Here is a 27,931-nt window from a genome sequence, read left to right on the forward strand (position 1 = left end):
CAACTCTATGAGATGTATTGGTCAGGATTCTCCAGAGAAACAGAAGCAATAGCCAATGGTCATTGGCCATTGTCTCACATGAACATAGAGGCTAAGTTCCACAATCTTCTCTCTGTAAGCTGAAGAACCAGGAAAAGATGATGGTATAATTCAGTTTGAGTCAAAGGCCTGAGAACCATAGGGACTAACGGTGTAAGTTCCAGGTGGGGACCAAAGGTCAAAGAATCAGGGGACTAATGTTACAGAAACAGGGGTGTTCCAAAAAACCCCAGAGTTTGTGGCTGGGGAATGGAAAGAAGGAAGCAGCTTTCAGAATGCCTCCATGAGGCTGGTGGCTACTTTCTTATGCAAAATAGCTTTAATGAATCCAAAGCCTCAGGTAGATGGGAGGGGTCTCGGACCAGGGGATGGTATGGAAAAGGCACACAGAGCCTGAGTGAGGTTCTGTGAATGGTCAGAACTGGTTACCACACCCACTGCATCAGAGGACATAGTCAGGGATTTAAAAATAAGCGGCAGACATTTTAGCCAGGCTGACCGTGCAGATTTAACTGGGGAAAGGCGAACCATGTGAATTAAACTGGGGACAGGCTGACTGTGTGGATTTAACTGGGACTGACGATGCAGTTTTAAGGAAGGGACATACCTTGCTGCTTTGAAAAGGAACAGACTGGCCATGTGGATTACAAAAGGACTAACTATGCAGTTTACAAGGAGGCTGAGAATCCACGAGGTTCTGGATTAAAAGCTGGTGGACCCCATAACACAGACAAGGTCTCCCCAATCAGAATTGAATGATTGGCAGCTACTAGTAAAGCTGAACTGTGTTTAGAAAGTAGGGAAACGATTTCTCTAACTTTTCTAAAACTAGCCTGGTTTGGTAGGGGCGAGGCAAGGATATGTGTTTATGGGTGTTTTAAAGAATATAAGACTTAACAACAGAAATCCGCAAATAACTAAATCTATATAACTGTTAAAAAAACAATTCTTTTTCTTTTCACTAAACTCTGGTATTGAGAGTTGTAATTTTGGCGGCAGGCAATCGGGCCCCTAACTAAAGAGCCCGTGGGTTTGTTTTCAATTGGAGCAGCCCAGGGGTTCTGTAACAACAGCACCAGAGGAATCTGCAAAGTACTACATTAGTTTCCTCACATATATTTACCCTCCCGCAGTCTGCCACCTTTGGAAGGCTGAAACTGCTTTCCTTTGAATTGTCATTTCTCCACAAATTTATTGTCCTTTGTTGAAGATATTGTGTAAGCCAGAATGCTAAGCCATCTATTTGAGCTACTCTTCATTTCTCCTGTGTGATGTGTGCTGCATGTGTTAACAAACTGTTTTTCTCTTGTTAATCTTTGTTAGAATCCCATCTGAAAACCTAAGATGGGTCGAGGTAAAATTACCTCTGCTAGAGTGGTATGATAGACAGCTCATAAAAGCTTGAGAAAAGAAAAAGTTTGCAATCACTGCCACCAGAGATATAAAAGGAAGTCAAGGGATAAAAAAAAGTAAAGTTTGTTTACCAAGCAGCTCAAAGAGACCTCTTGAAATCAGAGCAAGACTTTACAGCAGAATCAATCGTCCTGGTTCAGCAGCCCAGAAGGAAGAGTGGAGGAAAGGTACTGGTAAGTTGAGTCCTGACGGAATCTATTAACTCCCACTTAAAAGTACCACAAACTGATTGTCTTAAAACCACAGAATTTATTGTCTCACAGTTCTGGAGGCCAGAAGTCTGAAATTAAAGTGTTGGTACGGCCATGCTCTCTCAGAAGCTTCTAGAGGATTCTTCCTTACCTTTCCCATCTTCTAGCAGCTTCAGGCATTCCTTGGCTTGTGATAATCCTCTTCCATATCTTCACGTAGCATTTCCATGTGTGTATGTTTGTTACAGAAACAGGGGTGTTCCAAAAAACCCCAGAGTTTGCAGCTGGGGGATGGGGAGAAGGAAGCAGCTTTTCAGAATGCCTCCACATGCCTGAGGCCGGTGGCTAGTGTCTTTTTTTATGCAAAATGGCTTTAATGCATCCAAAGCCTCAGGTAGATGGGAGGAGTCTTGAACCAGGGGATGGTATGGAGAAAGCACACAGAACCTGCGTAAGGTTCTGTGAATGGTCAGAACTGGTTACCGCACCCACTACATCAGAGGATGTAGTCAGGGATTTAAAAAATAAGCGGCAGACATTTTAGGCAGACTGTGCGGATTTAACTAAGGTTAAGGCGGACTGTGCGGATTACAAAAGGACTAACTATACAGTTTACAAGAAGGCTGAGAATCCATGAGGTTCTGGATTAAAAGCTGGTGGACCCCATAACACAGACGAGGTCTCCCCAATCAGGATTGAATGATTGGCAGCTACTGGTAAAGCTGAACTGTGTTTGGAAAGTGGGGAAAGGGTTTCTCTGACTTTTCTAAAACTAGCCTGGTTTGGTAGGGGGGAGGCAAGGATATGTGTTTATGGGTGTTTTAAAGAACATAAGACTTAACAACAGAAATCCGCAAATAACTAAATCTATATAACTGTTAAATAAACTATTCTTTTTCTTTTCACTAAACTCTGGTATTGAGAGTTATCATTTTGGCGGCGGGCAATCGGGCCCCTAACTAAAGAGCCCGCGGGTTTGTTTTCAACTGGAGCAGCCCAGGGGTTCTGTAACATGTTTGTATGTATATACAAATTTCCCTCTAATTATAAGGATACCAGTGATGCTGGATTAGTCCCAACCTAATGACCTCATCTTAGTTTCCCAATAGGGTCATACTCACAGGTAGCATTTCAACATATCTTTTTAGAGGACACATTCAACTCATAACAGCAAGTATCTTGAAGAGGTAAGGAAAACGAAGCAGAAATCACTGAATGAGGGGGTTGCTCTGGCTGAATAGAAAGACAAGCCAGAACGGGCTGAGACACAGAGAGGGAAAGAAGGGTTAGGGAGAGGGCTGGAAGTTTTGAAAGAAGCCTTGTTAAATCACTGCGGGAAAATTTACTGCAAGTCTAGGAGGAAACAGTAAAACTTTAGTAATGGTGGGATTATTGATGACTTTAATTTTCTTTACACTTTTTATCCATTCCAAATTTTCTACAATAAATGCACAGCTTTTATAAAGAAAAACAATCATTATTTTTAAAATAACTATCAAGTAACTTTCACAATCCTCTTGTGTACAATCAAGAGTAGAAAGGTCAAATGAAAAAAACATATACATAGGATAAAAACATGAAAATAAACAAAGATGAGGCTGACCCACAATCTGCATTCAATAAATACTTACAAATAAAAGTAAAGTAGAAAAAAGTATAGCCCTCCACCTCAAACAGATTTGAATTTAATCCCAACACTCCCAACTTGCCAGTTAAGTAATAATGGGTGAGTTACTCTGAAGATTTGTTTTCTCACTTGTAAAAATAGCATTTTAATTTCCATCTCACCAAGCTGTTACAAGATTCACATGAAAGCATTATGTAAAGAGGCTAGCACAGTGTAAATACTTAAGTTTTTTTCAACATTTTCAATATATTCATAAAATTGTATATATAATATATGAAATTGACAAAGGGACAGCACAATGAAGACTGAAGGCTGAGACCTGGTCAGGTGAAGAAGAGTAAAAGCATGGGCAGAGAAATGGAGGACTGTCTCAGTTTTCTGATCCAGAAAAGTGAGGGATATCAGCACTCACTGGAAAGCAGATTAATGCAACTAAATTGAATTTGGATTCTATAAATTTTTCAAGTTTCAGAAAAAGTGACATAAGCCTAAACTGTGGGATGTCCATGCTATGTGCCTACAGCAACAGTTAGGATACTTCAGACTGCAACTAACCAAAATGCAATTAAAACTGCCTTAAACAAAAAGGGAGCAATAATCTCATATAATGAGAAGTAGGGAATTAGGAAAATTCCAACAGTTTAACGCTGCCAACAAAGACCATGTTTCTTCTTCCTTTCCACTGTTACTGGACTTTCCTCAGTTCCCATACAGCTGCTAAGGTTAGAAAAGGGGCTGTGTCTTCCCGAATCCCTCTTTTTAGAAGCTACAAAAGCATTCCCCAGAAAGGTTCCCCACCTTGGAAAATTTCCCATCCTATCTTATTGGCCAGAATTACCTCACATGGGACTGTTTCTCTTGAAGCACATACCAAACAGTTCAATTAGAAAGAACCAGAAAAAAAGTAGAAAAGTGGGGCAAATGGCTACTGGGAAGGCAACAACAGGGTCTGCCATATCTGTCTGAGCACAGAACATACAGGGAGTTAAACAAAACACGAAACTGGAGTCTGACTGAATAGTACTGATATACTGCCAAGGATCAATTATGTATAAAGTGAAAGAAGAGGATGGATGTTCCTGGGCTGGCATATAGGTCAGGATTCTTGGGCAAGGAAAGAAGAGCCTCATTTCCCACCAGTCACTGGTGGGAGGACTAAAGATGCTAATGGGCTCAAACAAAAAAACGGTTGGAGATGTGAGACAAAAGAACAAGAAAAAGTGTGTAAGTGCACTCCATCCACAGCATTGTAGAATGAAACATCCCCAGCCTCGTAATCTAGGAAAACTCCCACCCGTTTAAGACCTGGCTCTGGACAGGCGGAAATTACAGGGATACCAGTTAGGGGGCAATAGCAACTGGAACTCCAATAAATAGCCCAGATGCCCACCGCAGGGGATATTTCTGAATAGTCAACAATGCCCAGGATGCCCTCCCGACACACCCCAACAGCAATCATCAGGCTACCTTGGATCTCAGCTTCCCAGTAATGTTTCCCTGAAGTGAAAACATTTTTTCCCAAAACACAGGGTAAGTGTTGAAATCTCTTTACTGAGTGTGTGGTCTGCTGAGGATTCCTCCATGCAGTATAGTAGTTCCATGCTGTAGAAAATACTGGCCAAGAACCAGCTGATGCTCCGTTTTTCACATACCTCCCTTCCTGGGAGAAGACAAGTTTGGGATGAGCTGTGTCTTCAGCTAAACTGATAGCCACTGCAGAGAAAATGAGAGCTGAGATAAGTAACACATGAGCTTACCACCAGCCCTCCTTTTCCAACTTCAGTTCCATCCTTCTCCTCCTAGCCAGTACTGTCAGGGATAAGCCTCCTCATTGCCTCTCAACTATTCATCAGGTGGGCCTAGTGGGCCATAGTATGGCCTGTAGCAACCTGAAATCCTCATTTTCCTTTTGCTCTAAAAGACTAAGACCTAGAAAATGGGGAGCTCATTAGTTCATGGCTCTAACTCTTCACAATCAGCATAAAATTTGGAGAAACATTAACAAATTCTGACTTGTTGACTCAGAACTAGATCAAGGCTATTGACTAGCTGGTTCTTCATCCAGGTACACATGGATGTCATCGTTAACAAGGTTTCTCTCTCTTGTTCCAGTTGTTCACTGGGCATCTCCACAGACCCCCAACAGAAAACTCAAAACAGGACTCATTATCCTAAGTCCCCTCCCACCTACTTGGGACTTGTCCCCCCATAAATGTAGCCTTCGTTGTCTTCTATGTTCTCTAAGGTGGAAGAACATCACCTCTACCCAACTCTCACACTTTGATATCTTGAGGTTCTTCTTTCCTTCTGACCTTCAATGGCTAACTAGTCACTTAAGTCCTATCAATACTATCTCTAAAATATGTCAGGTTCTTTTCCTCCTCTCCATTCCCACTGCCACTATCTTTACCCAGACCTCTTCAGCATCTCTCACTTTAACTCTGTCTAAAACATCCTCCCTGGCCTCCCTGCCTCCAAATTCTCTCCCCGCCAATTCTCCATGTCTCTCTAGTTTGTCTTCTTTTTTAAAATCAGGAATGGATGTCAGGTTTTGTCACAAGCTTTTTCTGCATCTACTGAATTGATCAGTTTTCCTTTTTTTAGTTTGTTAAGTGGTAAATTACATTTGTTTTGCAAATATTAAACCAACCCTGCTTTTCTGGGATAAATCCCATTTGGTTGTGATGTAGTATCCTTTTAATATATTACTGAATTCAATCTGCTAAAATTTTTAGAATTATTCTATGTTCCTGGGAAACACTGATCTATATATAGTTCTCTTGTAACATCTTAGATTTTGGTGATGCAGGCCTCATAGAATGAATGGGGAAATATTCTCTTTCAATTTTTTTTTTTGCAAGAGTTATTTGAGAATAGATATTTCTTACATATTTGGTGAATTCACTAGTGAGGCCATGGGCAGATTTTTAATTATAACACCAATATCTTTAATAGAAATTAAGTTGTTCCAGTTATCTATTTATTCTTAAGTAAGCTTTGGTCATTTGTGTCTTTTGAGGACTTTGTCTACTTTACCTATTGTGCATTGTCAAATTTATCAGCATAAAGTTGCTCATAATAGTCACTTATTATCCTATTAATATCTGTAGAGTCTGTAGTGATGTTGCCTCTCTTACTCTTTTTTTATTGACTATTGGGGTGACATTGGTTAATAAAATTATATAGGTTTCAGGTCTAGCCTCTCATTCTTGATGTTAGTAATAGGTGTCTTCTGTTTTTTTCTGGTCATTCTGGCTATAGTTTATTAATAAAATCAATCTTCTCCAAAAAGCAGCTTTTGGTTTTATTAATTTTCCTGCTATTTTTCTGTATTCTATTGTATTGATGTCTATTTCCATTCCTTTGATTACTTGCTTTATTTTGTCTTCTTTTTCCAGTGTCTTAAGGTGGAAACTGGTCACTGACTTGAGAATTTTCTTCTTTTTTAATACAAGTTAGTGCTATAAATTTCTCCTTAAGGATTGCTTTAGCTGCTTCCCACAAATTCTGATATGTTGTGTTTTCCTTTTCATTCAGTTCAAAGTAATCCTTTCTACTTCCCTTTTGATTTCTCCTTTAATTCTCAGGTTATCAAGAAGTTTGTTATTTAGTTTCCTAACATCTGGGAATTTTCCAAGGATATTTTTGTTACTGACACCTAACTTAAATGCATTATGGTCAGAAAACATACTGTATATAGTTTAAATTCTTTTAAATTTAACGAGATTTGTTTTACAGCCTACCTTGTTCTATCTAGTAAAAAGGTCCCATGTACATTTTTTTTCCCTCAAATCCTCACATAGGATATATATATATTGATTTTAGAGAGAGAGGGAGGGAGGGAGGGAGGGGGAAGGGACAGAGGGAGGGAGAGAACAGCAGCATCAATGTGAGAGAGAAACATCCATCAGTTACCTCCCGTGCACATCCCAACAGGGGGTCAAACCCACAACCTATGTAAGTGCTCTGACCAGGAATTGAACCTGCACCCTTTTTGTGTATGGGACGATGCTCCAACCAATGGAGCCATCCAGCCAGGGCTCCATGCACACTTTTTTAAAATGTGTATTCTGGTGTTCTATTTATATCAGTGAGGTAAAGTTGGTTACTAGTGGTCTTCAAACCTACTATATCCTTGCTGATTTTCTGCCTACTTTTCTAAAAATTATTGAGAAAAAGTATTAAAAACTCCAGCTAAAATTGTACATTAGTCTATTCCTCCTTGCAGCTCTATTAGTTTTGGCTTAATATATTTTGAAGGTGTTATTAGGTGTGTAAATATTTAGAACTCTTATGTCCTCCTGATGAATTAACCCCTTCATCATTAGGAAATAACTTTTTAAAATTTCTAATAATATTCTTTGCCCTGAAATCTTTGATATTAATAGTCATACCAGATTTCTTTTGACTAATGTTAGCATGTAATATATTTTCCATTGTTTTACTTTTAACATATATGGGTCTTTATATTTAGTGCATGTCTTGAAAATTATAGTTGAGTCTTGCTTTTTTATCCAATCCAATTAATCTCCATCTTTTAATTAGGATATGCAGACAATTTATATATATAAATTTATATATATACATATTTTTCAATCCTCATCCAAGCATATGTTTATTGATTTGAGAGAGAAGGAGAGGCAGAGATAGAGAGAAACATTAAAGAAGAAACATTGATCGATCACCTCCTGATTGCCTCTTGAACACGCCCTGACTGGGGTTCGACCTGCAACCCAGATATATGCCAACCAGGAATCAAACCTGCAACCTATTTGGTGTATGCAATAACACTCCAACTAACTGAGCCACCCAGCCAGGGCAGACAATTTATATTTAATATGATTATCATCTTGCTATATATTTTCTTTTAATTTTACTTTTCAATTACAGTTGACACTCAGTATTATTTTGTATTAGTTTCAGGTGTGCAGCATAGTGGTTAAATAATCATATACTTTACAAAGTCTTCCCTGATATTCCAGTACCCACCTGGCACCATACAGTTATTACTACATTATTTACTATATTCCCTATGGTACTTTACATCCTCATGACTATTTTGTAACTATTAATTTGTACTTCTTAATCCCTTCACCTTTTCACCCAGTCCCCAACACCCTCCCCTGTGGCAACCATCACTCTATTCTCTGTGTCTGTGAGCCTGTTTCAATTTTGTTTATTCATTTATTGTGTTCTTTAGATTCCATATATAAGTGAAATCTAATGGTATTTGTCTTTCTCTGAGTGACTTATTCCTCTCAGCATAATACTCTCTAGGTCCATTCATGCTGTTTCAACTGGTAAAATTTCATTCTTTTTCTGGCCAAGTAATATTCCATTGTATATATGTACCACCACTTTTTTATCCACTTGTCTACTGGTGGGCACTTTGGTTGCTTCCAAATCCTGGCTATTATAAATAATGCTGTAATGAACATAGGGAGACATATATTCTTTCATTTTAGTATTTTTGGTTTCTTTGGATATATACCCAGAAGTGGAATCACTGGGTCCTAAAGCAGTTCCATTTTTAATTTTTTGAGGACCGTCCACGGTTTTCCAAAGCAACAGTCTGCATTCCCACCAACAATGCATGAAAGTTTTCTTTTCTCCACATCCTCGCGAACACTTGCTGTTCTTTGATTTATTGATAACCATTTTGACAGGTATAGATGATATCTCACTGTGGTTTTAATTTGCATCTCTCTAACAATTAGTGACACTGAGCATGTTTTCATATAACTATTGGCCATCTGTATGTCTTCTTTGTAGAAATGTCTATTCGAGTCCTCTGTCCACTTTTTAATTGGATTGTTTGGGTTATTTATTTATGCATTGAGTTGTATGAGTTCCTTATAAATTTTGGGTATCATCCCTTAAAAGATGTATTATTTGCAAATATTTTCTCCCATTCAGTAGGTTTCCCGTTCTATTGTTTCCTTTGTTGTGAAAAAACTTTTGTTTGATGTAGTCCCATTTGTTCATTTTTTTTCTTTTGTTTTCCTTGCCTGAGCAGATATATCAGGGGGGAAAAATGTCACTAAGAGAGATGCCAGAAATTTCACTGCCTATGTTTTCTTATAGGATTTTTATGGTTTCACATCTTACATTTAAAGCTTTAATCTATTTAAAGTTTATTCTTGTATACGGTGCAAGAAGGCTGTCTAGTTTCTTTTTTTTCATGTCCAATATTCCCAACACCATTTATCGAGTAGACTGTCTTGACCCCATTGAATATTCATCTACTTTATGAAATTTTAATTGCCCATACAGGCCTGGGTTTATTTCTGGGCTCCCTGTTCTATTCCATTGATCTATATGTCTGTTTTCATGCCAGTATCATGCTGGGTTTTTTTCTGTTTTTTTGTTTGTTGTTTTTTTTGGTTTTCACATTTTTATTGGGGGCCACAGGGGAGGGGATCTCCTTCCGGTCAGTGGAGGTGTTCACAGTTTCTTCAGCCACTCCAGGCTTGGGCCCTACGGATCCTGGGGGTGGCTGGGCACGTCAGGCATGTTCCCATCATCTCGGACGGGCACTGGGTAGTTGCAGGGTGTGGCCTTGTTGATCATGGCGGCGTACTTGGTGTAGGGGCTGAAGAAGGGCACAGTTACAGCGAGGCCCGCGATGGAGAAGGACGCGACCAGCACCGGCTCCTTGGCCCAGGCATTTCTGAGGAAGGCGGCGAGTCTCCCAGCCATCTTGGTCTCGGCGGCAGCGGCGGCAGCGGCGGCAGTGGCAGCCTGTTTTGTTTTTTTTTTTACTTATTTTTTTAAATTTGTTTGTTTACTTATTTATTTTTAGAGAGAGGGGAAAGGAGAAACAGAGGGAGAGAAACATCACTGTGTGGCTGCCTCTCATGCACCCCCAACTGGGGACCTGACGTCTCTCATGCACCCCCAACTGGGGACCTGACGTGCAACCCAGTAATGTACCCTGACTGGGAATCGAACCAGCGACACTTGGCTCGCAGACCGAAGCTCAATCCATTGAGCCACAGCAGCCAGGGCTGTATCGTGCTGTTTTGATTACTATGGCCTTGTAGTATAGTTTGACTATCAGGTAGTGTGATATCTCCAATATGTTTTCTATTTGTTCCTTTTTCTGCTTTCTTCTTTATCAAGTATTGTTTATGATTCCAATTTATCGCCTTTGTTTTAACTCTGTTTTAGTGTTTGTTTTGAGGCCTATCAGAATCTAGCTTCAACTAATACTATACCACCTCACATATAATAACCGTATAATAATATATTTCCATTCTCCCCCCCAACATTCATGCTATTGTTGTTGTGTATTTTACTTGTAATATGTTACAAACTCCACAATTATTTTTTGTCTGTCTGTTTAAACATTCAACTACTGTATTAGTCAGGCTTCTCAGGAGAAATAACAAATAGGATGTGTGTGCACACATAGAGAAATTATAAGGTATTGGCTCACATGAATATGGTGACTGTCAAGTTCCAATCTGCTGTGTGTGAGCAGGCTCAAGACCCAGGGGAAACTGATGTTCCAGTTTAAAGGCCATTAGGCAGGAAGAGCCCAAGCTGCAGATGAAGTCCAAAGGCACTTCCCTCTTGCTCTGGGAGCAGGGAGAGGTGATCCAGCCCTTTGTTCTGGTAAGGCCTTCAAGTAATTTGATGAGCACCACCAATATTATGGAGGACAATCTGTCTTATTCAAGTTTCCCAATTTAAATGTTCATTTCATCCAAAACACTCACAACAACCACCAAAATAATGTTTGACTAAATATCTGGGCATCCTGTGGTCCAGTCAAGTTAACACATAAATTAACCATCACTGTTAACTTTTAATGATAATTAACATACACACACACACATTTACATTATATTATCATCATTTCAGGCAATCTTTTAATTCTAGGTTTTTTCTTTCAGTCCTTTAAAGATTTTGCTCACTTACATTGTTTCCAATGAGAAACGGGATGACACCTTTATCTTTGTTCCCCTGTAACATATTCTTTTTATCCTGTTACATTTAAATTTTTCTTTCATCACTGGTTTTGATGTAGTTTTTATCATATTTCTTTTGCTTAGGGTTTGTTGAATTATTGGATCTGTGTACTTATAGTTTTCAATAATTTGGAAATTTTGGGGCCATCATTTCTTCAAATACTTTTGTTTCATCCCATCCCACTCCTCTCCTTCAAGGACCGTAACTACCACATATAACACTGCATGTAATTGTCCCACAGTTCACTGATGCTTTTTTCCATTTTTAAAGTATTTTTCTGTGCGTTTCATTTTGCAAAGTTTCCCCTGCTCCATTTTCAAGTTTGTTAATCTATTCTTCTGTAATCTCTAATCACCTTATTTATCCAAAGCAGTGTAGCCTTCATCTCAGTCACAGTAGTATTCATCTCTAGAACTTTGATCTTGGATTTTAAAAATATCTTCCATGTCTTTTTTATATCTCTATATGCCTATTACAGAACAGTTATAATAACTGTATTAATGTCCTCCTATGTTTATTCTGGCCAGTTCTGGGTTAGTTTTGATTGATTATTCTCATTATGGGTCATGTTTTCCTACCTTTTTGTATGCCTGGTGATCTTTGATTAGATGTGAAACATTGTGCACTTAAATTGTCAAGTACATACTTATTTTTTAAATTTTCTATCAGTCTTCTTTAGCTCATCCTAGGATGCAGTTACTATGGAATAAGTTGATCATTTGGAGTCTTCTTTCATGGTTTGTAAGGTAGGTCCAAAGCACTAATCAGTGTAGTTAATTATTCCCCACTAATGAGGAAAGAGTTTCCTGAGCACTCTATCCAGTACCCCATGAATTAAGAGTGTTCCAGTCTGGCTGGTAGAAACAGGCGTTGCTCCCAGCTGAGCACGAGGAACTGTTCCTTATAATCATTTTGGAAACTTCCTCAACCACAGGTAGTTCTTCATAAGCATATGTGGATAGGTACTCTGCTGATACTCAGGGGGTGCCTCTGTAGATCATCAGGGTTCTCTCTCTGTACAGCTCTCTCCTCTCCAGTACTCTGCAAACTCACTTTTTTTGTTCTCCCTGGACTCCCAGTTCCATTGCTCATCTCAGGGAGTCTACTTGACTCCACCTCTCTGAACCCTCTCTAAGATGGCCTGAAAACTCTCCCAAGGCTACAAGCTAGATTAATCACAGGGCTCTTCTCATCTGTTTCACATTCCTCAGGGATTATTGACCTTCACTGCCTGATGCCTAGTGTTTTAAACACTGTTGTTTCTAGTACTGTGTATGTTTGGGTTTGTTTTTTGTTCTTTTATTTTTAATCAACTAAAACAGTTTCAGGAAAAAGTACCTGTTACTTCATTTTAGCCAGAAAGGGATATTCACAACATGGTGGTCTTTTTTTTTTTTTTCAATCCTCACCCAAGGATATGTTTGATTTTTAAAGAGAGAAAGGGAAAGGGAGAAACATCAATGTGAAAGAGAAACATCGATTGGCTGCCTCCCACACACGCCTTGACCAGGGATTGAACCCACAACCTAGGTATGTGTCCTGACCAGAAATCCAACCCGCAGCCTTTTGGTGTACAGGATGTTTCAACCAACCACCTGGCAGGGGCTCAAAACATGGTTCTTAATCAGGGATGTGTATGAGAATTGCCTGCATAGCTTTTACAACATGTACATGCCTTGTTAACTTCCCTAGAGATCTACTAAGTTTGTCTTCAGCGTTTCCTACACTAATCTTCTCAGCATCAGCTCCTGCCTTACAGTTTAGTCCTCCACTCCATTTTCGCCATACCTTTAGCTCATGCTGCTACCTCTGCTTGGAAGGGTACACTCCCTTTCTCCATATGGTAAGCTTCTATTCATCCTTCAAATCCCAGAACTGTCAGCTCTGATGTGAACACTTCCTTGCTTCACCCCCTATCAGAGCTCTTCCTTGTACTTCTGTAATATTTTATTCATATTACCAATACACTGAATCCCACAATATTACAATGATATGTGTTTGTGTCCCCAATTTGCTTATGAATTGTTAGAAGGAATAGCTCTTTTTCTTTTTGTATCACTGGTGCCTTATAACACATAATACATGTTAAATAACTGTTTCTCGAATGAAGCATATATCCATTTATTCCTAAGTAGTTACCGTTTTTCCTGACCCTCCCATTAGCTGCATACACTGTATCCTCATTCCTTTCCACACTTATCTCTATCTGTTCTCTTATATCAAAGACTTGCAAGGAGCTCCAGCTCCTAGAAATTCTGCTCACCTTGGAATCGCTTTAGCATTTCCTTCATCATTGGTACATGGCACTGTATCTTCACCTCTGGAACTTCAAGGGAATAGTTTACATCCTGGTTCTCACTCCTAAAAAAAGTACAGAAGGCAGGTCCTCTTAATAGACAACTAGAGCCACTAAGACCTCAACCCCCATGTGAAGGTTCCAAGCCCAAAGCTTAGACAACTTCTCTTCTATTCCTCCTTGCAAAGGTGAATAGAATTCCTTCTCCATAGACCCCTTATTCATCTATGGAGCATGGCCTTGTTTCCCCTCCGCTGAAGCTGTATCTTTACTTTACTTTTCTGCGCTATCCCCCACAGGAGAGAAGAAGTTCATACCTGGTCAAAAGATCTTTTGGATTCTGTTAAAAGAAGAAAGAAATAAGTAAGTTATGTACCTTTCTCTTGAGATCTGGTGCTCAAATTTGTGAGCAGGTATTTTTCTGTCAGTTACTTTTGTTTATGTCACATATGATCTCAGCAATAACTTGACACAATGTAGTTTTTTCTCGTGAGCCCTCTGTACCATCTGACAATGTCGGTCAATCCTTTCCTTTAAATCTTATTCTTCCTCCTTTAGCATTATGACATTAACTCTTTCCTGCTCTTGCTAACTTCTCCACCTATTCCCTTTCAATCAGACAATAACAAATGTTGGTCAGAAGGTGGTGGGAATATACAATGGTTCAGCCACTTTGGAAAAGAGTTTGGCAGTTTCTTAAAAAGTTCAATATAAATACACCACACAGCTCAGCGCCTCTGTTCCTACTATCTACCCAAGAGAAATTAAAACATATGTCCACATGAAGATTGGCAAACAAAGTTCATAGCAGCATCATTCATAAAAGCCAAAAGGTGAACACAACCCAAATGCCCACCAACTGGTAAAAAGAACAAAATGTGGCACGTTCTACAATGGAATACTATTCAGGAATTTAAAAAGAAATGTAATATTAATATATGCTACAATGTGAATGAACCTCAAAAACATTACACTAGATGAAATACATACACAAAAGACCACATATTGTATGATTGTGTGATATATTCAAGAAAGGAAAATCTATAGCGTCAGAAAGTAGGTGGTCTGAGGCTGGGGTTAAGAACAGAGATTAATTATAAACAAACACAAAGGGATCTTATGGAAATGCTCTAAAACTGGACTGTGGTAAAGATTGCACAACCTGATAAAATTATAAATACCACTCAATTATACACTTAAAATAGATATATTATATCTCAAGGAAGCTGTTGTTTTTTTAAAGGAATATATAAAAATGGTTAATTATCATTTGAAAAAGGACTCAACCTCATTATTTATCAAATGCCATCTACATTTCAGGAGAAGGGAAGAGGTGCTGAGTAAGGTCATGAGGTAACATTACACATCATTTAGGATGACTAAAATTAAAGAACTGACAATTCTAAGTTGTCGGCAGCCGTCCGTCTCGAGAGACGATGGTGTAGCTTCTTAAGAGTCTATCTGCACCGCCGAGAATGGCTGTGCAGTCCGACTCGGGAGTGACACGGTATCTGTCTCCTCCCGTGTTGAATCGACATCTTACGATGACGCTGAAGTGTCCTCTCCAGTGAAGCTGAAGCTACAGAGCCTGGGCAGGGTGATATGGAGGGTCTGCTGTTGCCCATGCAGCAGACCCCCCCTCTCTTCGCAGCTGAAGGGCCCAAGGGAAAGACGGAGTCGATACAGCTTGGCTTCAGGTGCGCCGCAGGAGTTGCCGGTGTTGACTACAACGTCAAACCGCCTTAGGGACTCCGGCTCCGGATTTTCTGTCGGGGTTTACTCCCTTAGCCTTTCCCCTGAAGAGGTATGCCGCAAGGCAGCGGAGGTTTTTTGGAGTCAGAGTTTTCCTTCTCTGATGTGCCCTGACTGGAAGATCGAACCAGCGACACTTAGCTCGCAGGCCGACGCTCAATCCACTGAGCCAAACCAGCCAGGGCTGACAATTCTAAGTACTGATGAGGATATAGAGAACTGGATCTCTCACACATTGCTAGCTATGGTGTAAACTGGTACAACTTCCATGACCAGGAATTGCTCTCACTGGTGCATAACTGACAGAAGATGTACACATATGTGTACCAAAAAAGAAATGTTCAAAACTGTTTTTTTGTAACAGTAAACACTGGAAACAACTCAAATTTTGCTAAAGGCAAAATGAATAATATGTTTCATATATTGATATAATGGAATACTTTCACCCTGTCTGTATCCATGGTTTATCTGCAGTTGGTTGTATCTATGGATGCAGATGAAAAGACTAGAAAATATGTTAAATTTTTGCTGACTATGTAGTTAGACCTACCATGGTTATATCTGTACTAAACATTTACATTTTTTCTTGTTATCATTCCCTAAAAAATACAGTATAACAACTATTTACATTATATTAGGTATTATAAGTAATCTGTAAATGATTTAAGTATACAGGAGGCTGTCATGTTCTTTTGTTTTAAAAGACTTTATTTATTTATTTTTAGAGAGGGAGAGGGAGGGAGAAAGAGAGGGAGAGAAACATCAATATGTGGTTGTGTCTCGTGCACCCCCAACTGGGGACCTGGCCTGCAACCCAAGCATTTGCCCTGACTGGGAATCAAACCGGTGACCCTTTGGTTCACAGGCTGGCACTCAATCCCACTGAGCCACACCATCCAGGGCTGCCACGTTCTTATTAACATCCTTCTCTCCCTGAGCTGCATCTTCTACCCTTAAATGTAGATGCTGCAGGTAGGACCCCTGTTCTAGCAAGTCTCCCAGCTGCCAAATAGCTGTTACTGTTTAAATTCCAACAACCAGTGAAAAGCAATAAATGGAGCAGAGGCTGTGCATGTATGCAAATACTTTGCCGTTTTATAATAGGGAGTTGAGCATCCATGAATACTGGTACCTACAGGGGTGGGATTCCTGCATGGATACCAAGGGATGACATACTACACAGCAGGTTTTTCAACATCAGCACTTTGGGCTGGATGAGTCTTTGCTGGGAGCTGAAGGGGCAGAATGTTCTGTGCGTGCAGCATCCATGGCCTCTACACCTAGATGCTACTAATAACCACCTCTGAGTTGTGACAGCTAAAAGTGTCTCTAAACATTGCTTGCATCCTGCTATGCAGTGATGAAAACAAATCATCTACTGCTACCTACAACAATATGGATTAATCTCAGAAATATAATGTTGAGCAAAAGAAGCCAGACACCAAAAGAGTGCATACTGAAAGAATCTTCTTCAAAAACAGGCAAAACAAAACAGTGTGAGAAGTCTGAAAGGAGACTAGCTTTAAGGAGGAGGGAAGGGATGTTGATTGAGGGCATGAGGAGGGCTTCTGGGATGCTACTCATGTTGTGCTTCTTGACTTGGGTGATGGTTACATGGGTGGGTCACTTTATGATAATTTTTCAAGCTTATGATGTCTATATCTTTCTCTGAATTTTATACTTAAAATTTTTTTAAACATGTTTATTTTACTATAACAATAAAAATATTGTCAAAATCTGTGGACACAGTTAAGCAACACATAAAGATGAAAGCATACAACAAACAACAAGTGCTGGCGAGGATGTGGAGAAACGGGAACCCTACTGCACTGTTGGTGGGAATGCAGACTGGTGCAGCCACTATGGAAAACAGTATGGAATTACCTCAAAAAACTAAAAATGGAACTGCCATTTGAACCAGTGATTCCACTGCTAGGATTATACCCAAAAAATCCTAAAACCATAATTCAAAAAAACTTATGCACCCCTATGTTCATAGCAGCCCTGTTTACAATAGCTAAGTGCTGGAAACAGCCTAAGTGCCCATCTGTAGATGAGTGGATCAAAAAACTGTGGTACATCTACAAAATGGAATACTATGTAGCAGAAAGAAAGAAGGAACTCCTGCCATTTGCGACAACATGGATGGAACTAGAGAGAATTATGCTTAGTGAAATAAGCCAGGTAAAGAAAGCAAAATACCATATGATATCACCCAATACAGGAAACTAAAGAGCAACACAAACAAACGAACTAAATAGGCAAAGACTAGAATAGTAGTCAGTAGGGGGGAGGGAGGAGGGAGAGAAGGGGGATAAGTAAGGGAAGGGTCTAGTCAAGGAACGTATATGAATGACTCATGGACATGGACAACGGGGAGGGATATGATTGTGGGAGAAGGGGTGGGCTGGGAGCGGGGAGCAATGGGGGAAAAATGGGACAACTGTAATTGAATAACCAGAAAATATAAAATTTTAATATATCTTGAAAAAAATAAAAATAATAAAAATAAAGATGAAAGCATAGCTTAAATATACGTATGGTATCTAAATGTAATGATTTCCAAGAATTGTCTAGAACTTTTACAACTTGCTTGTGCGATGAAGTTCCAATCACATATCCAAACATATACTCTAGCAGAATCTCTGAAATAACACGTTCAAACACTTAAAAATACAGATTTAACATCTAGAATGCTTTTAAAAAAGTGTATCAGCCAACGCAAGTGTGAGGTCAGACAAATGATTAAAGAAGATGGAAGTAGATCACAGAATAGAATCTCAAAGCCTCTTAGAATTTATTTTACTGATCTATTTATCTTCCCATCCTGTTGTTTTTTACTTATTCCTTCACTTTTAGCTCACAACTCACTTCCATTCTTCTTAGAAAACACAGAAACACTAAAGATAAAAAAAAAAAGTCTGTTGAGCTTAATTATTTTTTTATTTGAATGTGTCCCTGCAAAATACATAGTATTGCTTAGGTATGTATTTTTAATTTATGCTGTGAATTAAAGAGTTCTTGATGGACTCTGTCTCTTGCTTTTTTCCTTAAGCATTCTCTTTTTAAGATCTATTCCTGTTGCTATGTATACACCTAATCCATGTCCACTTTTTGCCAGTCCCTCTTTCAGTAATGGATACCCAGATTGTCCCCAATACCATTACCACTACAAATAATGCTACAGTTGAAATCATTATCTGCTCTTATCATTATTTTTTTTCCTTACTACTTTTTGGTTTTGCTCTGTAGCTCTCTTCCCCCCTTCTTGAACTGGCATGCTTAGCTCATTTATACGTGTATTTACCCTTTTGTTTGCTGGTAACTACAGAGTGGGGCAGAAGTACAGTTGTGAGTATGCAAAACACAGAATTTATTCTTGTATTATTTATTATTGTATTATTTTCCATAAGAACTGTAAATCTACTTTTGCCCCACCCTGTACAAATGTGTAAATGAGACAAATACAAGTCTTAGATGTGCTTCAGATCTTAGATAAACTATTAGGCCAAGAGAATCATACCTACCTTTTACATTAATTTCCTTTGAGTAGTAAATCTTTGATTCTTTCATTGTATAATGACAGCAGTAATATAGTCATCAACAGAGAGAAAACATTTCTTCTATTAAACCCACTCACTAAGAAAGACATACAGCTCTAAAGACAAGAGAGTTCAGTTAGTGTTGTTAACTAACCTCCCCTCCGCCTGTCTCACCTGAAGCAACTCCAGGATTGAACTCTGGTTCTTCTTCTCAACCTCTAAGATGAGCTCCTTCAAGGAAGTGATTATTTGATTGAGTCTTAATGTGTTCTCAGCCTGTTTCTTCTTTGTCTCTTCTTCTTCTTCGCTAAACCTTCGGAGAAACAGCTGCTCTTCATCATCCAGGAAGTGGTGCAGCTTTGCAAACTCTGCACTGACTCTCAATTGCTGATTCTTCATCTTGTCCTAGAGCCACAAGAGATCTGCTCGGTCCTTATTTCTGTCTAGTCCTTATTCCTAAACTCTTTGCACATGACTCCCCAATAATCCATGGTCCTTCCATTTTAAACACCTCCTCCAGAAAAGCTCCTGCCCAGCTCCCACAAATTTCCACTACTCTATTTACACTTACTTGATATCTTTAAACTTGTCTTTATAGTAGTAATTCAATTCTTTGTAACATCTGAGTCTCTACTATTGCTAGCAATGCCTTCTTTGTATACCTTCTAAACTAAAAAGGATGTTCACATCTACTATTTAGGTTAGTCTTCTGAATACGTACTGTTCAGTCTTGTTAAATCTTTTGATATGCGTGTGTGCACACACATATCATGCCTCCCAACTAGATTAGCATCTCTGAAAGCAGTCAATCTACTTTCTGCAATGTCATGGACCCAAACCAATTCCAACCTTAGGAAAAAGTAGGAAAGGGGCACTACTTTAAAGTAGAAAGGAGGATGAAGTATATGGAACTCACAGGTCTGCAGGGACAGACACATACTTTCCATTCTGTCACCTTATCTGCAAGGGGCCTGACAACTGATGGCATCCTACAAGCTCCTCCCAGTGAATTACATAAGCAGCTGCAGACTGAAATGGCCTCAGAGGCAAGAAATGTCCAAACACTTCTGCGGTTACCTTCCACTCTGCAGCATTCTTCGCGTCCATGTCCTGTAAATGCTTGGCTTTCTCCATCTTGGCCGTTAGACTACATTGAGTCTTAAGAAGTTTCTCCTGTCAGCAGAAACACATATCAGAGAGAAATCATCTTTCCAAGCATCTTCTTTGGTCAAGAGCTAAAAGCCACCTAATCCAAATAGAAAATGATATCAAGAAAATGTTGAAGACGGTCACAGGGCATCTTCAGAATAAAAAATATTCTGGTCTTAAATAGTCACAACACTATATAGAGTTTGCCTATTAAACTGGCAAAAACTAAAAATTGTTAGAGGATTAATAAATACCTAGTATGGCAAGGGAAAAAGCCTCTGGCACCATAATAGTAGGAAAGTATAAAGTTGCCATCTTTTTGAAGGGCACTGGCAAGATTTAACAAAATTTAAAATGTGCATAATCCTACTTCTAGTAATCTATGCAACAAAACACTATCTAAAATAATGAATATATACAGGGATGTTCACTGCAGCATTTTCATTATCAATGGGAAATTATTAACTAAATTATGGTATATTGATATTCTACATCAATTTCAGGCAGCTCTCTCTATACTGACATGTTATATTAAGTTAAAACTAACCTATAAAACAACAGTATTTTATAATTCTGTTTTGCAAAGAATGTGTGTATGTGTTCGAATAGAAGGAAAATATGGGAAGATTTACACCAAAGCATTGTTAACACTGGTTATTACCAGAGGATAGAAATGGTTTGAAAGTTGGGGGCATGAGGAGGGGAGACTAGAAATTTTATAAATTTGTTTTGTTTGAATTTCTACAAGAGGCATATGCCATTCTGTAGTTTAAAAACCCAAATAAGCTATTAAAAAATAAAACAAGTCAGTCAGCATTACCCAAGTGGGCTGCAGAGGCGAAGCACCTGAGAGCAGAAGGTCAGACCTGACCTTGGAGACAGAGCAGGCAGGTTAGAGACCAAATGGCTGCAGAAAGGAGGAGTCCAGATTTACCCCTGGGTTCTGGCTTGAGTAACTAGATGGATTGTAGGTTATTCACCAAGTTAGAAAACATAGGAGGATGAGCAGTATGTAAATGGAAGGAAAGAAAATTAATTCAACTTGAATAAACTGAGTGTGGATATTTGCAGGACATCCAAGTGGATAGATATAGTTTGCAGTTAAGAGTCAAGAAAGAGACGTAAGCTGCAGAAGCAGATTTAAGGGTTAGAGCACAGGTAGCAGTTGAAGCCCATGGGTGTGAGTAAAATCACCCAGTCTAATTCTACAGAATAGAAAAAAAAAAGGGTTAAAGCTAATACTGGAAACAACTATAAGGGGTCTGCAGAGAATGAAAATCATGCAGAGAAGCTGCAACGAGTGGTTGGTGAAAAACCATGAGATAATGGTTTCTTATACATGAAAGAAAAGAATATTTAAATTAAAAACTGGTGAAAACTGTCAAATGCTGAAGAATGGTCTAGGGCAATTTTCTGTAAGTCTGCATGTATGTCAAAATAAAAAACAAGAAAAAAAAAGAAATGAATAGAACAAAGAAATTAGTATAATTAATTTTTTAATTCTTACCTAGGGGAATAATAAAAACTAACAGGTATCACTTTTCTTCCAATCATTTATAAATGGCAATGCTTAAAGTTAGATCATTTAAAACACAACACCAAAGTTGGCGGGACATGGGGCAACCAGAACTCACACAATATTGGTGGGTATGTGAAATGGTACAAGCACTTCAGAAAAAGTTCTAGCATAAAACTAAACATACATTAATCCTAGAGTCCAGCAATTCTACCCCTTATCCCAGGAAAAATTAAAACATGTCTACAAAAAGACCTGTATGAGAATATTCATAACAGCTTCATTCAGAAGAGCCAAAAACTATAAACAGCCCAGGTAGCTATTAATAGGGAGATGGATAAACAAACTGAGGTATGGTCCTATGAGGAATACTACTCAGCAGTCAAAAGTAACAGTACTGATAGGTACAAATGGATGAATTTCAAAATCAATGTGCTGAGCATAAGGAGCCTATATAGAAGAGTACAGACTATATGATTCCATTTACAGGCAAAACTAATCTTTGGTGGAAAAACAAAAAAACCCAGAAAAGGTAGTTGCATTGGGTAGGGGGAGGGAGCAGAGACTAACTGCGAAAAAGCATGAAGGAGCTACCTGGGGTGATGGTAATGTACTTTCTCTTGAGTACAGCTTGGAAGTGTACATTTGTCAAAGCTCAGCAAATTTGCACTTAAGATATGTGTATTCAATTGTATTAAATTTTGCCTCAAAAAGTACCATAAACAAATGTTAACTCTGATTAATGACAGGCACACTAAAATATGGGAGGAAGTGTACTGTCTGCAATTAACTTTAAAACGCGTCAAAAGAAAAGAATTGATGGATGCAGAAAGAATGTACACAGATGAATAGATAAGTGATAAGTAGAATAAAATGTTAATGGCAGAATCCAGATGTGGGTATAGTTATTATAAAATTCTTCCAACTTTGATGTATGTTTGAAAATTGCATAGTAAAATGTTGAAAATAATATTGGTTTATAAATGAATTTATATAGTTCTGTTATATATCACAAAATTATCTGAGCTACTTTCTAACAGTGTTTTCTAGCATTATAAAATCTATTTATTACCCCTAGTTGTTCACTTAAATAGGTATATAATCCTGCTCCTCAGTAAACTAAGTAATTATCTCAAATAATTTTATTCCTTTATTCAATTATACAACAGCCACTTTGTGATCACTGTCAAATCTGATGTACACATGAGGTTTGTAATGAGATAAACAGCTCCTTTGAATATGACCAAGACTTTTTTTTAAGTTTTCACTTCTGTTTGATAATGAAAAAATAAATAAATAATCTTTTAAAGTTTTTAATTATTCTAGTATGTATGCATTATCCTGCATGGTTGGTTCTGTTACCCAAGACTCTAACTAAATCTTTCCGAATCTTGCCACAATTGGTATATAAATAGGGTCCCTGAGTAAACTTGCGAACCCTTTGGGGAGATTAGAAAACTCCCTCCCTGCAATAACAGAAACTGCCAGGAGATGGCAGGAGAGCAACACCAAGCATATCAAAGCCGGCTAGTTTGGGGGGCTTTTTTTAAAGCATTTTCTCTTCATTTAACATCAGAAAATTGTATATAAGACCATATATATAATAAAAGTACATACACTTACAGAATGAAAATATTTTCTGCTTGTGATCATGTAGTTCAAATAACATTAAACTTTAAATAAGATATGAATTTCAAACTAGATCCTCACAAACTAGTTCCGTATCTGAGGAAGTCAGCCTCACACATTTCCTGGGTTGAAGCTGAAGACAAGTCGATTAGATGGTCTCTTAAATACCAACACTGCTCTTACATTCTGTACATTTCAGTCACTGTAACCTCTGCATTCAATCCAAGCAGATGTATCTCCAAAATAAACATCGAATCAGCGCACTTACTGTCCCCATTGTCACCCTTTAGTTCGAGTCACCATCATCTCGTCTGGACATATATAATAACCCCATGACTGGTTTTGTACTTCCAATCTTGTCCTTCCCTCATCCAATATCCACAAAGCAGCCAGAATAATCTTTCTAAAAACCAATCAGATCACATCACTACCTTGCTTAAGACTCCATAGGCTTTACGAATCACCAGGAAAATTCAAACACCCATAATGGCCTGATATAACCCCACCCTAACCTACATCTTCCTACCCATTTTATGCTGCTTTTCTTCTCACTCATGATGCTCCAGGTGCCTAGACCTTGTTCCATAAGTATGTCCAGCTCTTCCCAGCTTCAGCACCTTTTCACTTGCTCTCCACTGCCTGGAATGTTCTTCCCATAGTTCCTCGGATGGCAGGCTCCTTTTCATCCATCAAGTCTCAACTGAGATGTCATCTCCTCAGAGAAAGCTACCCTGTTACTTCTCTGGCATGGCACATTATTTCTTTCACAGTATATAACAGTCTGTGATTATTTCATTTATTTGTCTGTCTATTGTCTAACCCCTACTCCCACCCCAACTAGACTACGTGATCCATGAAAACAGTCTTTACCTATCTTGTTCACTGTTGTATTCCCAGTGCTATGACTGGTGCTGTAGTACAGTGCCTGACACAAAACGGATGTTTAAGAATTATTTGTTAAATGAATTAACAGCAATGGAGAGAGTAGCTTCGAGGATCAACATACTAAATACTGACACAGTGATAAAAAAAGCAGTGCTTGGAAGCCTTTTCCATGCAAATAATCTGCTCCCTCAAGTTTATGAAGCTATTTCTCTTTCTCTGTTCTCTTTTTCTCCTCCACCACCAATGCCTCATTCTCTTAAATAAAACAACTATGTTCCAAAAGACTTTTTGAGATTTCCATCTGTGAAAGTATTAAATGTAGGTCTATGGTTCTCTATCCCGTATGTACATTAGAATCACCTAGAGAACTTTTAAACAATGCTGATACCAAGGGCCCCACCAAGTGAATCAAAATGCCTAGGGTAGGGTTGGGGGAGGGGTAAGCCTGGCATGAGATTTCTTTAAAATGCTCCCAGGTCCTCCGAATGTGTATCCTGAGCCACTGGTGTGGCCCAAAGAGAGCAAGCAGAGTGGAATAGGAATTCATCAAAGGTGATTTTTTGGATGCAGAACTCAGGAGCTCAGATCCTGAGAGGAAGCATCTAGCACACTGTTTGTGGGGCTCAGGGGTAGACACAGGATGGGGGATATTTTCCAGGGATTAGAAACTCCCAACTTTTAAGGCACAGCCCACTCATCTGAGTATGTGCTGGAGATGGTATGCTTGGAAACGGGTAGCTCCACCCAAGAGCAACTTAATGTTTTTCTAACTAACTGGTGGTAGGAACACAGGGTGCAGAGTAGGTCACATACCAGGGAATTCCTCCTAATGATGTGACTCCTGAACTACCACCCAGTTCAACCTTGTGATATTCAATCCATCCCAACATTATTCTTACCTACTCACTCCCCACCTGTTGGACATATTTTTTAAACCTGAAATCTCACCTCTTTCAAGAAGTCTTGTTGGCTAGATTAGATGTAGCATAGTGAATAGTATAATAGACTAGGAGTTAGAGGACCACAACTTCAACTTTCCTACTTTCTAGCTCTGTGACCTTGGGCCAGTGACCTCACATCTCTGTGTCTCGGTTGCCTCATCTGCAAAATGGGGATAATAAAATCCATCTAATAGGGCTGCTATGAGGATTAAAAAATTACTGTATGGAAAATGCTTAGAACTGGATGGTACACAAATAATCAATAACTGATAACTACTATTATTATTTTGCTGAGGATTTAATATTTAAGGGCTATGTTCCCCTTTCATACCCATCCACGTTATTTGCCTCAACCCTCACCCACAAATGTCTTTTCTCTTCCATTTCTCTGATGGGTCCTTTCAATCTCTTTTACTGGTTTACTAAGCACTGATATTTCCCAAGCTGCTCTTTTTGCCTCCTTTTTCTTACCTGGACTGCCATCCTAGACTCCTCTCTCTTCCTCACCTACCAAGTTCAATTAGTCACCAAGTCATTCAACTCCAGCTCCTAATGAATCAATCCCCTCTTCTCCATCATGCCTGACCTGCACAAATTCAGGCCCTTACTGCCTACTGCTTGAAATGATGCAATGGCAGTCTAATTGGTTGTCTGCATTCACATAGATACCAAAGTGATCTTTCTAAAACAAAAAACTGATGGTATCCTTCCCTGCCTTTAAATCAATCCTTCAATGACTCCCCACTGCTGCAAAGAGAAAGCCATGAATAAGATCCTTCATGATATGGCCCTCAACTCTTTCTTCAACCTCCGCTCCCACCATCCTCCCTCCCACGTTCTACACTCCAGAAGTACCAAACAACCTTCAGTCCTTGTACATACTACATGCTATTCCACACCGCCACACTGACATGCTGTTCCCTTGGCTTGAATATCCTTTCCCCTCCCTTGCTATACTCATCCTTCAAGATTGAACTCATTTTTAATGCCTCTATGAAGCCATTCCTCACCGCTCACTGATCACTCTGACCTCAGATTTTCTGTGTACTTGGTACAAACTTGGGTAACTCTCACACACTGACACTACTGGTGTACATGCTTATGTACCCTATAAGACAAGGCCCATGTCTTTCTCACTGGTTTATGTCCAGATTCCAGAACAATGTCTGGCATACAGTAAGCATCAATAAATGTTATTGAATGAAGGATTTAAAGTATACTTCATTGTCCAGCTTTACATCTGTTTCCTGTCTGTAGTCAGCTCATAAAACTGTACAGCATTTTATAGTTTACAAAACACTTTAACTTGTATCATTAAATTAGTGCATTCAGCAGTACTTACTAGATACCAATTCTATTGGAGACCACTGGAGTTATACCGTCAGTAATGGAAGGGGGTAGGGCTACTCTGGAAAGGATGATCAAGGAAGGTCTTCAGACTAAAAGCAAGTAAGATCTAAAGGATGGAAGGTATGGGTAGAGAAAGAGAATAGCCCTGAAACAAAAGCAAGAAGGCCAGTGTGGCTGGAGCAGAGTAGGATAAACTGACTTATTTAAATGAATCTTAACTAACACACAAGATAGGACAAATAATCTACATTAAGTGATTTTCCCAACTGATGAAGGAAGCTATTAACAAAATCTAGCCTCATCAATCCACACCATGCTTCTACCAAATCATCAGTTGTCGATGACACCTATAGGATAGATCTGCATTGTCCAATACAACATCCAATTGCCACATGAGCACCTGAAATGTGGATAGTTTGAATTGATGTGTGCTATAAATGAAGTACACACAGATTTTAAAGACCTACTGTGAAAAAAAAAAGTAAACTATCTCACTGATAATTCTTCATAACAATGTTAAACAGTATTTTGCATAATTAGGTCAAATAAAATATATTATTAAAAATTAACATCACCTGTTCTTTTTACCCCAATAAAAATGTTTAATTAATACATGTGGTTTGCCCTATGTTTCTATTGGACAGCACTGGTACAGCAACACCGTCTCCGTGCGTTTGTTTTCAACTAGAAGCTCCCCAGAGCCAGCTCCTTGAAAGTTCTGTGGCGATGATGAGCCTTGCCCCGCCCCGTCCCACTCCCAGGTTGAACTTCGGCTCTAAGACCCGTGTAGCATAACGTTTTTGAACCTCAAGGGGATTTTCATGCTTCCACTGGGACTAGCAGTCACTTCGTGGCTCTTTTATTAAAGTTAAGTAAATGGTAAACATTCCCAGGCAATACTGACAGGCCCCCCACGAACGGCCCACTCACCCGGTAGCTCTGGAAGGCCTCGTCGACAGGCGCCACGGTGTGGTCCTGATGCTCCCGGGACTCCCTGCACACCAAGCACACGGGCCGTTGGTCGTCCTCGCAGAAGAGCCGCAGGGACTCCCCGTGGCGGTCGCACAGGCCGTGGGTCTCGGGAGCCCGGCGCCGCGTCTTCTCAGTCAGCCGGGCCAGGGCCCAGTTGGGCCGCAGTGCGGCGAGCGACGACAGCTGCCGGCACTCGGGGCAGGGAAACTGGCCGCCGCCCTGTTCCGAGCTGTGGTGCAGGCAGCCACGGCAGAAGTTGTGGCCGCACTCTATGGACACCGGGTCCTCGAAATACTCCAGACAGACAGAGCAGGTCAGCTCCTCCTGGAGGTCCTCCGCAGCCATGACGCTTCTCTTCTCCAGAGCCCGAGCCGGGTCCGATGCGAGGTGCGGGAGTGGCCTGCAGGCTCCGGGATAGCAGGCGAAGCCCGCGGCCTCACTTCCGGCCCTGGGGACTTAGTCCCAGGGCTCGGCGGCCGGGAGGCGGCCCTTCCCCGCACGGGTGTGGCGGGGCTGCAGCTCTGGAGCCGCGGGGTGTCGGTGCGTGGCTCCCCAGGCCAGGACACCAGGCGTGACCGGACGTGGGCTGTTCCTCCCCGTCGACAGTGGAGATGTGGGCAGACTCCTAGATGTAGCGCAGAATGGCAGCTAGTTG

At 39.7% G+C, this 27,931-nt stretch overlaps 1 protein-coding gene and 1 pseudogene across 1 annotated transcript; both read right to left on the reverse strand.

Annotated features, from left to right (window-relative positions):
* Nucleotides 1-2,661: 2,661 nt before the first annotated feature.
* TRIM4 (tripartite motif containing 4) lies at nt 2,662-27,905 on the reverse strand. Its single transcript, XM_090276701.1, has 6 exons — nt 27,235-27,905; nt 19,912-20,007; nt 19,009-19,239; nt 13,858-13,880; nt 13,508-13,605; nt 2,662-4,983 (listed from the first exon to the last, which is right to left on the reverse strand). Exons 1-6 carry the CDS (start codon nt 27,619-27,621, stop codon nt 4,397-4,399), a joined length of 1,422 nt encoding a protein of 473 aa, XP_090132827.1. The 5' UTR covers nt 27,622-27,905; the 3' UTR covers nt 2,662-4,396.
* On the reverse strand, nt 9,678-9,991 carry LOC150008973 (NADH dehydrogenase [ubiquinone] 1 alpha subcomplex subunit 3 pseudogene; annotated as a pseudogene).
* Nucleotides 27,906-27,931: the final 26 nt, after the last annotated feature.

The sequence above is a fragment of the Furipterus horrens genome, unplaced genomic scaffold (assembly GCF_987537825.1).
Source record: "Furipterus horrens unplaced genomic scaffold, mFurHor1.1.pri manual_scaffold_5, whole genome shotgun sequence".
Classification (NCBI taxonomy): Eukaryota; Metazoa; Chordata; class Mammalia; order Chiroptera; family Furipteridae; genus Furipterus; species Furipterus horrens.

Bases quoted from the DNA above. Each gene is read 5' to 3' on its own strand.
- TRIM4 (XM_090276701.1), bottom strand. From the start codon at position 27,621: ATGGCTGCGGAGGACCTCCAGGAGGAGCTGACCTGCTCTGTCTGTCTG. The intron at 19,240-19,911 runs GTAACCGCAGAA...TTGTGGCTCTAG, and splicing joins AGAATGCTGCAGAGTGGAAG to GACAAGATGAAGAATCAGCA. The intron at 13,881-19,008 runs GTGAGACAGGCG...TTCTTTTAACAG, and splicing joins CAATCCTGGAGTTGCTTCAG to AATCCAAAAGATCTTTTGAC.